General features: G+C 33.7%; 2 protein-coding genes across 2 annotated transcripts in view; both read right to left on the bottom strand.

The window, feature by feature from the left end:
- Window positions 1-1,928: 1,928 nt before the first annotated feature.
- Window positions 1,929-6,917, bottom strand: LOC125844460 (uncharacterized). Its single transcript, XM_049523774.1, has 3 exons — window positions 6,749-6,917; window positions 3,145-3,277; window positions 1,929-2,330 (listed from the first exon to the last, which is right to left on the bottom strand). The coding sequence occupies exons 1-3, from the start codon at window positions 6,907-6,909 to the stop codon at window positions 2,274-2,276; spliced, it is 351 nt and encodes a 116-aa protein (XP_049379731.1). The 5' UTR covers window positions 6,910-6,917; the 3' UTR covers window positions 1,929-2,273.
- A 2,277-nt stretch (window positions 6,918-9,194) lies between these two features.
- Window positions 9,195-11,453, bottom strand: part of LOC125843828 (uncharacterized) — a 7,183-nt gene continuing 4,924 nt past the window's right edge. The window contains exons 4-6 of the mRNA XM_049523037.1: window positions 10,979-11,075; window positions 10,608-10,895; window positions 9,195-10,455 (exon numbers count right to left, since the gene is read on the bottom strand). Of these exons, the coding sequence (XP_049378994.1) occupies window positions 9,478-10,455; window positions 10,608-10,895; window positions 10,979-11,075 (1,363 nt within the window). The 3' untranslated portion in view covers window positions 9,195-9,477. The remainder of the gene's footprint in view (window positions 10,456-10,607; window positions 10,896-10,978; window positions 11,076-11,453) is intronic.

Genomic DNA, 11,453 nt, shown 5'->3' on the forward strand with positions numbered 1-11,453 from the left:
TTAGACTTTCTTCTTCTTTTTCATTATTTTTTCCTTTTGTTCCATTTCTTCTTTTTATTTTGTTTTTGTTTAAATTTATTAGACACATTCTTTTCTTCTTCTTTTTTATTCTTTTTATATCTATTATTCATTTTGTTTCAATGTAACTCTTTTTTCATATACTAACTTGAATAACTCTTTTAAAAAATGATGAATTATATTTAACTAGAAATTGAGAGAGAAATATAATTATTTTTTAAAAAAGGTAAATTAGATGTAATTGAATGAAGAAACTTAAATATTGTCAACATCCTTTCAAAAATATTAATTTATAGAATTCATAAAATTTCTTTTATTTTTTTAATTCTATTTTAGAGAGATGGAAACTAAACATATTTGATTTATTCGTTATTTGTCTTTTTTATAAATTATGACTAACCTAGTAAATTGAACTATATGAACTAAAAAAATTGACGATGCTATTTATTTATCTTCTGAATATGCAACTCTATTCTTACACACTTTTAGAAAATATTGACGATTTTCATAGTAATATGTGATTGAATGGATGCTAATTTAATTTTTTTTTAAAGTGAAAAATAAAGTAAAACATTACAAAATAAAAGTATAAAAAGCACAAGAAATTTTAAGAATGCTCGATGGAGCATGATAAAAGTAGAAAGAAATGATTAAATACGGTATGATAAAGTAAGTTAAATTTAGCATTATAAGGTAAATATCTTTCTTCCCCGTCTTGCTCCCATTTTCATCAGTTAATTTTCACGTGTTTTAGGAGTTAACTTATGTAATACAGTCGATTGTCCTCGAAATCTTTGATTAGTTTAGTCTTTATTTTTATGAACCAATGAAATATCTATGGTTCTTGTACAAAGAGCCTGCCAAGGGACTACTACGCTAACCACACACTTGTATTACCACCTGAACTTCGTACTATTTCACATGTCTTAGCTTAAACTAGCACATCCACAATTGATAGTTAATAGTGGAGCTACTAATCACATGGTGAGTGATAGCTCATTGTTTAACAGTTGCCATATCAGGAAGAGTTCAGTTACTTAATGGTGAATCAGCTGTGATTACTCAGTCAGGTAATTGATAGTTAGAAAGAGGTAATGTAGTTAAAAATGTATTGTGTGTGACTGAATTCAAAGTCAGCCTTTTGTCTGTAGCAAAATTAACAAAAAACTGCAATATTGTACTTTATTTTTTCCTGATTTCTTTATTTCTTCATTCTCCAAGACCTCTTCAATGGGAAGGTGAGGGGATTTGGTGCACCTCTGTCAGGTTAGAAATATGAATCTTTTATCTATCTTGATTTATTTTCCTTTCTAAATTGGTGGACCTATAATTTTAATGATTTTCAGTGATAAGAACTTAAATGTCAAACCAATCAAAATTTACATCTTAGATTCACTTTTTCGTAATAGTGCACCCATCATCTCAAAATCTTGAATACGCCTCTCAACCCCCCTTACCATCTTTTGGAAAAATAGGTTGAGAGGCAAGCCCCCTCCACCGAAAGTAAGAAAATAACTAGCGATTTAGATGATTTGATAGTTAGAATTATTTTTTAAAAATAAAGGTCAATAGATTTTGTTAAAGTAAGTTGACTACTAACATAAAAATCATCATACGAGTGATATACATAAACACTATTAGTACTGTTAATTTGTTGCAAGCTAAGTATTTATTGAGTAAATTCATCAATTACTGAGTAAAATTATTTTGCTCCTTAGCTGGTAGTGTGATGGTAAGTTATCAATTATCATGTACCTCTTTGAAGTACATTTTTTATCTTCAAAATTTAATGTTATTTTTAAAAAGTTTTATACTTAATAATATAACAGACCCACAATAATTTGTTCTTTCTATACACATTTATTATTAATTAAAGTGAGACACACGTGCTACACTGAACTAGTATATTAATGATGGAAAACCCCTTATACAAGCTTGGTAGAGAACCTACCCAAATTACTTGAAAAGACTCACTTGTATGAAGGATTTTTAATACCATCATGACATGCATCTGCATTACAAAAAGGATGAAACTGAAATCCACAGTAGGAATTCTACTACTGTAATGGTAGTCTCTTGCTGTAAACAATTGGTACATTAATGAGTAATGACTATCTCCTCTTATCTTCTTGTGTTTCACCTCCATGAACAAGAGTCAAATTTCTCTTATGCAAAATTTGTGTCAAGCATCCAATTTGCCTTGGTAATACAAGTTGCAATTTCGTTTACCTGCAAGCAGTCGTCTCAAAGAAGTCTTAGGACGGTTCATAAAGACCCAACATATGCCCATCCACACACCTCAAGGCAGCAACCTAGGAGAACCATATACAGTATGAGATAGTCAGCTTTCATGAACATAAACGATGGGGAGAAACCGATGCTGATTGCACAACAAAATTCTGAATCAATATGTAAATAACAAGCATAAACCAGTAATAGATTGCCGGTCAACAAATATAAGCAAACCACATAGATATGAACCATTCCACATCGAGAAGCACAACAAATTTCACATTTTGGGTGTGTTTGGTATGAAGGAAAATGTTTTCCATAGAAAATGTTTTCTTGGAAANTAAAATTTTTTTTTTGGAGGGTGGGGGTGGTTGGGGGGTTGGTTTGAGTGTAGGGACAAAATAAATTGATTTTTTCAACAATTTTTTTTTTTAATTGAAAGTTGGAAGAGAGTTTGGAAAATGTTTTCCTTAAGTTTTGAAGGGAAGTTATTTTCCTTAAATTTGAGGAAAATGAGTTGATTTGAAAAACATTTTCCAAAACATTTAACCCAACCAAACATGAGAAAATTGGAAAACATTTTCCGGAAAATGTTTTCCTTCATACCCCAAAATGTGAAATTTGCTGTGCTTCTCGATGTGGAATGGTTCATATCTATGTGGTTTGCTTATATTTGTTGACCGGCAATCTATTGCTAGTTGACAGCAGAATTTGCTATCACTTTCTCGGCTAAAAAGGGAAAAAATAGAATGCCTAATTGGTAAACATAAATCACAGCTAGCAACTAGAGCAATAGTTCTGATTATTCAATAATGATATTAGTACAATAACAGTGATACTAATGCTTAGAAGCAACAATAAAGGAGAAGAGCAACCTTATGAAATTTTGGTTACCTTTCCATGGATTTCATATTTGATGGGGCCATCCAACTCAGCCCCTAAAGCCATTAGCTTGGTCACTGAGTTGTTTATATCACCAACTGTAAAGGATAGGAGGGATGAGTATCCCTTCTGCACAACAATGTCGCTGTAAAACTAATGTTAGCAGTTAACTGGCTGTATGATGTTCAATAACAAGAAGAAGAATCACAAAAGAAAAAAGTGACCGATTGATGCAAAATAATTTTACTCAGTAAGCAAAGACAGACAATTGTCATAGTTCATGTATGAGTTTGAGCTGCAGACAAAAACTTGAAGTAACAGCTGGCAACAATGTGAAGGCTAGTGCATAAAGTTAAGACAAAAGAACAAAAAGGAAAAAGGACCATAGGCTCATCACACACATTCTCGGCTCCTGAGAACTAATTAAGAAACAGATGATTGGATAGAGGAGAAATGGCTGAAAATGAAGCAGAATACAGTACGCAAAGGATATCAAACAAGGCTACCATATGTCTGAATGCAAACTAAACAAACTAAGCTTAAGGCATATCCAGGACTGTGAAGGTGTAAGAGCTGAGGTTTATCACAACTTGACCTTATCTTGACATGTACAACTCTATTAAACGACAAATCATCCTTATACACACTGAACTTGCCTTTGTACATATACTAGATGGTTCATAGTTGCACTAGAAGGACTGGAATGTTCTAACACTTAAGCATGTATGGATGTGGTTAAAACTTAGATCTTCCTAGACTTTCTGAACACTCATTACAGCTTAAGAATCTGATCCAAGATGTGTCTTCTGTCTGGTAGCCCACAAATATCCAGCATAGTATTAGTTACTCCCAAAGGAGCTTGAGTGAGCTGCTTTGCATCATTATCTACAACGCCTATAAACTAATTATCCTATCAGAGCAACGTGTGATTCCTCAATAGAACACCAGCATAATGTCAGATTGCTAATATGATATGATGGTATATCATACTTCGGAAGGAACTTCAATGAGTACCTGTTGACATCATTGAAAAATGATTGGAACCCAAACTTGACATAATTTACAATGCCTAGTGCAAAATTTGATTTTATTATTCCTCCTCACAAACAAATTTCCTGCAAGAATTGCTCCTTCGTATGTGATTCCTGTTCATATGCCTGATCCGTTGTCATGGAATGGAGCTCCTGATGGTAGATCCACTGTCAAAAAAGGTTACCTACTTCTCTCCAGTTATAGTGATTTAAACTCTTCCTGGCCTTGGAAAAGTGCAGCCCCCTCCAAGGTCATGTGCTTCACTTGGTTGGTAACAAAAGAAGCAGTTCTAACACAGTGCAATCTGCAAAAAAGAGGTCTGATAATCTGATGCAGCAGATGCTCACTCTGCGAACATCAGTTAAAAGACGCCAACCATCTTCCTCCACTGCTCATTCACCTCCCAATTATGGCAATTTTTTTCTTCAACGTCCTCGGCCTTAAATTGACAATGCCCTATTCTACCTTGGATTTTTTGTCATGCTAGCATAGAAAAGGTCTAGGAAACACGTCAATCAGGTTATGGAGCATGATTCAAACAGCTATCTGGTGGACAATCTGGAAGGAAAGGAACACTAGAATCTTTGAGAACAAGGAGTCATGTTAGATTTTTTTAGCAGATAACAAAACCTGCAGTGTGGTTATTCTGTACATTCTCCTCACCACTTACTTGATGTTGTTTATCTATATATTCATCTTTCACCGATCAAAAAAAAGAAGAAAAAACCAGCATTGCACATGTGACTCATTATGATGTTAAAAAAAATTTTAATCCAATTAACTATTACTAAAGAAATACTTCTTTTTGTAAAGATATGAACCAATGATCTAAAAAGCCATGCCACTAGCAAAATTGTTAGCACATTAGGATTAGGTAGCAAAGTGAGAATTTAAATCGAAACAATTAATGTAACTTCCTTAAGCACCCTACTTCCTATAAAAAAAGATTATGACCAGAGCAAGTTCTCAAAGCCACCTAGTATGAATTGCATTACAAAATTAGTATAAGCACGCTCAACTCCCAATACCAAAATGAGAATCTCGATAGATCTTGATCCTCAATCAAATATTTATGGCATAGGCGGATAGTTAAGGTAGCTCAAACCATTTTGAGCAGAGTACTCAATATAAAATTAGCTAGGGAAAAGATACATATAAAACCATACATCTTGAAAAGATGACAACATCAATTCTAGAAAATCACCCTCAGTAAGTGACATCATTAAAATTTTGTTCCAGCACACTTAAATATCAATCCTAGAAGCCCAAGATAAGAACACGACAACTATCTTGAGCACCTAAAACTACTTTTTAGATAAGCATCCAACAAGAGAAAGACCTCGACGGATGCATTGAGAACATACTCAAAATCCCTGAAATTCAACCAATGATTGGGAGCTGCTAGAGTTTCTCATATGGCTTTCCTGTTACATCACCCGTCAGCAGCCACCCAAAGAAATACTCCCAATGTTCCAAAGTAATTTTGAAAAAGGTAATTTTGTATTAAATATGTTCCAAGGAGGTACTACAGTAGTACAAGGAAGTTTTGTTCCGTATATAGGTTGAAGGAGTACATAACTTCAGAAAAAGAAACAAATCAGTTATTATTTTCTTCTTACACAGCAAGAAGGACTCTTAAGACATATGTTCTTTCTTCCCACTAAAGCATCTACTATTTCTCTAGATAAATACTCCAAAATATGCATATCGGAACTGCTCCTCAAAACTGCCTTCAACTCTAAGGGTGTGTTTGATATGAAGGAAATTGGCTCTCATGGAAAATATTTTATTGGAAAACGTTCTTGAGAAAAATAAGTAGGTTTCTTACTTATTTTCTTATATTTGTACGTAAGTAAAAAATATTATCCTAAAAGTATTTGTATATGATCTAGACAAACACTATGGGGGATGGGATGGTGGGGATGGGGCGCTACGGGGGTGGGGTAAAGATTAAGTGACTAGGGAAGTCATTTTCCTCATTTTAAGGAACTTGTTTTCCTAGAGAAACTGAACATGAAAATATTAGAAAGTATTTTCCTCCGTACCGAACGCACCTAAGTGATGAACTGTCCACTCCAACTGCATCCCAATATTCAAACTAAGTGAACTTTGATCAAAAAATTAAAAATGTATACTCTCACCATTTTGATATGAGGAGAAATGGGAATTATAATTGTCGAAAACCACTCTTCAATATAAGATACAAAACTACCTAATGACAGAAGCCAAAAATGAGGACATTATAACATGTTGATCAACAAACAATCAACTGCTTGAAAGTAGAGAAACACTAAAAGATCCTAACTTTTAAACCCAAAGAATGACAACTTCAACACATCTTTCTGAATAATAAAATTTTGGATGAGTATTCAAGCACAATTAGCAAGGGAAAGATACACATTTAATGAATAAAAATTCTGAAATTTTATAGAGAAAAACACTAAACTTCAAATATAAGCACAGTAAACTACCTAACCCCATAACCCAAACTCCAAAATTTAACACATTTTCATCCAGAATCAACTGATTAGATAATAATTCAAGAAATTTGGCAAGAAAGAGATAGAGAGAGAGAGAGAAATACGTTGATGAATGCATGAGAGCAAGTTTGAGAGGCCCAGATTGGAGCTCAGCCCATCTATGGGTACAGACGTTAATGGTGAAATCCAAGCCCTCTGAGTAGAATCTTGCTGCTTTTGGTACGTCCTTGTGTAGCTGTAACACCCATCTGAATGATGCCGCCATTTTCACCCCCATAGAGAAACAAAACACACTGCTTCTGAATTTATCCGAAGTCAGGTCGGGTCGGGTCGGATTGTAATTACCCGCTAAATTAACCCATTTTTGCTATATTAACCCCACTAGTTAACATAGTGAGTGTTCGAGTAGACGTTAAAGTTTGTCAAAAGTTAATATTTTTAATTTTCGTCAAATATTCATTAAAAAAAAAGAAGTTAGATTTGATGTAACTATGGGGATTAGCGTAACTCAAATTTAGAGGTCAATTTTCATATTTTGTGTTATTTTTCATTTATTTCAAAATTTAGTGTATTTTTTTTAGGTGTAATTTTTGCAACTTTTTATATTGTTTTGTTTTATAGTGCAACTCTATGTTGCATTTTTTTAATAAGACTTTCTTGATATTTAAAGATAAATCCTTTTTTTTCATTATTTCTATCAAATTTAATAAGCATAAATTGTTAAATATTTGATAAAAATGAAAGGTGATAGAAAAAAGTTTTAAAACTTACCTAATGAAAATTATTCAGTGCCCTCAAAGGATCATTTTTGTCATTTTCTTGTGATAATAGTTCTCCATATGTTTCGAGGAGAAAATTTTGAAGTACAAAATCGATTGTTTAATTGAAAGCATATAATTAGACATTAATTTTTTAAATTCTTTGATAACATGAAAAACTTACGAGTACTCCAAATTACTTGATTTTTAAAACTAAAATAAATTTGAAATATAATTAAAGAAGTCACGAATAAAAAATTGTTTGAATCTTTAATAATAACCTGTCATATAAAATGAAATAAGATAAAAGAAGAGTTTTTGCGAGGCACAAGGCATATAAGGCAAGGATTCATAGAAGGAAAGTTTGGCTATAAAGTTTGAAAATTTAACTTCAAGTTTGATTTTAGATGAGCATTTGTTTATAAAATTTTAATTTCAAATTCTTCAAAAAAATAGGATTAATATTTTAATAAAGTTTGAAAATTTAATTTCAAGTTTGATTTTAGATGAGCATTTATTTACTATAAAATTTAATATCAAATTCTTCAAAATATAGGATTTAATATTGTAATGTGATTACAAAAAATTTTAAACAAAAAACTTGATTCATAAGCTTATATTTTATATTAAAAAAAAGACTTATACTCGACGTGAAGATTGTCTACACCACAGAGAAATATTTTATCAAAGAATAGTTAATTACTGATATTGTTAATTTATTGAACCAATGAATATTTGTAAAATTATGTGTATCTAAAAATTTGAAATAGTATGTACTTGCAAATATTTATTTATAAAAGGAACATAGAGACGTGTGATTTATTAATTCGGCACGTTAGGATATTCTGATATCTTATTTATGAACTATGATTTGCTCATTTGGTAAAATTGTATAAGAGTTGAAGAAGTGGAGATAGTTTTCACAAATTATGGAGGATTTATGTTTATAAGAAGAAAAAAAATACAATATAAGAATTCAAATTGCATATTCAAACAAAATTTTAACTTTAAATCAATCTAATTTCAAATCAAACTTCAAAGTTCAAAAGTTCAATTATGTCCCAATTAACCCTAAGTAATAAAACTGTTGCTTCAAAAATAATGGAGAGGAAGGTCTCTTTATCATGATATCCAACTAAAGGGGACTTTTTCAACCGTTACTTAAATTTAGCTTTAATGAAAATTTTAAGTGATACAAAAACATCTAATGGAGGAAAACATGCGAAGAGGAAAGGCATGATTATCTCAGCATAAATGTGTGAGAGTGGCTAGAAATGATTTCAATTGAGATAAAGATATATTGAAGAGAAATGATTAAAAAATCATAGTGTAACTTTAACTTACCAATGACACAACCTTAAAATATTATGGAGAATACGAAATAAGGTAAAAGTTTAGTAGATGGTTTAGTACAATCTCACTTATCCTTCCATACTAGTAGACATAGTTACTCTTGTAGATTCTTGTTCCTTCTACTTCTATTTCTGTTAATATCTATTGTCCCTGGCTAGTTGCTACTTGCAACAATCACCAAGAATTCTTATTAATATAAGATATTCCTTCTACAAAAGTAAAAGATTACTTTTTCAATCTTGTTCAAGTTCACAGAACTAAGTGTGGAAATAGAAGGCTAATGTTCTCTAGTTAAATCGACTTCCTTCCACATAGGGAATAATAATACACATCCCCAGCAGATTAGACAGCAAGAAGTACAAGATATAAAAATAACACTACCATGGTACGAAACAATTGCCTCCAGAACAGAGTATAAAGGGAGAAAAAGAAGTAACAAAATAGCTCATCCATCCATTGATGCCACAAACCTAAATAGTTTAGACCTAACAGAACCAAGTAAATGAGACCTTTCCAAATCTGATTAAGGTAGGTTAACTTCAGATGCAAGCAACAATGCCCCTCCCCTACAACCTTATGTATGAAAAACTACAAAAAGTTACCAATAGATAAATGGACATCTCCGAGACTAACTCGTGTTGTACAACAAAAATGCTAAATGAATCAGGCAAAAAGAATCCACCGAAACAATAACAAAGAAACATTGGTTATCTGTTGTTGGATTACTTCCTTGATTTCTTCCTGGAAGATTTGGATGAAACCTTTGATTGCACAGTGCTTGCATTCTGAGAGCCTCCTTTTGGATTAGCTGGCTGGTTTGATTTTGTATCGCTATTGCTCGCTGCCTCTTTAGCCACTGCACCTTGAGAACCTCTAACTTGAGCTGCTCTCTTATCCTTTCTCTTTGGTCTGTAACTAGACCTCTCCCTCTTGGGAAGCCACCTCTCTGGATCAGGTGGAGGTCCTGGATTAGCTGGGTCAAACCCCTTTGGATATTTTGGCTTTCTCTTCCTCTTTTTCTTTGCCTTATCCTTACTCTTCGCTTCGTATGTTTCAGTGACACCAGCATTCGGGCCTTTCTCGGCATGCTTGGCACCAGAAGTTTTCTCCAAACTGTCGACATCTATTGCTTTCAAACCAGGTAGTGGTTTTAACTGCTTCTCATAAGCTTCTGCTTTCTCAATGTCACCATGGGCTGCAGTCTGGATTAATCCAACTAAAGCCTCAATACTTCCATGGCTTTTCACTAGCTGCTCATAAAGGCGTGCTGCCTCCTCTTTCCTTCCATGCCTGAGCTTGAAAGCAGCAGCCTCCTGCATGATGGTATTGAGCTTATTGTCTTCAGTCATGGCATTTGACCACCACTTGATTGCGGAATCAAACACAGCATCAGCACCATCAGTATCACCAGCCCGTTCCTTGAGAGAAACAATGGTCGCAACAGTTGCAGGCTTGTGTTGAATGTCAGGTATTTTCTCTAAGGAATCGGCTGCTATCTGCGGATGGCCAGCAGCTGCAGCAACTTGAGCCCTTGCAAGCAGGATAACCTTGGACCTGTCAGGAAACTTATCTGCATACTGTCCAAGTATTTCTTCAGCTTTAGCAGCCTTGTTCTCTCTCACATGTACAGCAGCTTGAAGAAGTACAGGCATCAAGCTACCAGGGAACATCCCAGGTAGAGCACTAACAAGTTCTCTAGCCTGTAACAATCCAATGACAAAAATAAACAGTGGAAAAAGACTCCGGGAATAAACAGTAGCAGTTGGATGTCTATCATGGTTCACCTTGTTTCTAATGCATCAAATGTTAAAAGGAGAACCATTGCAAACAATGTAAATCTCAGATAATATACCTGATCCATCTTATTAGAATGAAGTAGCAGCAGCACCCTATTGGTATATATTGCTTCCCTTTGCTTCTGTGAGAGCTTCAAGTCTAGTCCACGTGCAAGCTGGAACTTCTCTGGTCCATCACTTTTCTCTATTAGCTTATCAAGTTTCCTTAGGCCATCAGAGACATCTTTAGGACCCTTTAAAGCAACGAGATTATTTACTGCCACCGCAAGTGAAGACTCGTCAGCCAAATTTCTTTTGACAAGATCAGTATACGATGCAACAGCCTCTTGGGTGTTTCCTAGAATCTGGAGAGAAAAAAAAAATTGCATAATTGCAACTTATCAAAGCAAAAGAAGGCTAGTCAAACTCATGTCATAAGATAATTTACCTGTTGTACATATGCAATTTGAACAGCTATAGGTGCCAATTCAATTTCAACATCATCATCAGCTAAATTCTCTTCCATAAGTGCTTCCTGACCAATTCTGTCATTCCAATGTCCACAATAAGATATTCGTCTTTCTTTTATATTCTCATTTCATTCATGCAAAAACTGGAAGTTTCACAGAGAATTCTAAAGTGGAAGATTTTACCCCATTTGATTTGAGACTTCTAAAAGTACATAAACTTTAAAAAGACGAAGGAAGAGAAAATTTCATTTTATGATTGTTCCAAATGAATAGACCAGAATGCAGTTTGTCCCTTGTGACATCTCATAAACAGATATTCCAGTTTGTCCTACATCTCTGGCAGCAACTAATAAACTGCATTCAACTGTGTACAAGATATAAAGAGGAAATCATCCTACAATATACACAACTAATGATTTACAGCCTCATAAAACATGCCCCCTCTATCCCCCC

Source organism: Solanum stenotomum, chromosome 11, assembly GCF_019186545.1.
Source record: "Solanum stenotomum isolate F172 chromosome 11, ASM1918654v1, whole genome shotgun sequence".
Classification (NCBI taxonomy): Eukaryota; Viridiplantae; Streptophyta; class Magnoliopsida; order Solanales; family Solanaceae; genus Solanum; species Solanum stenotomum.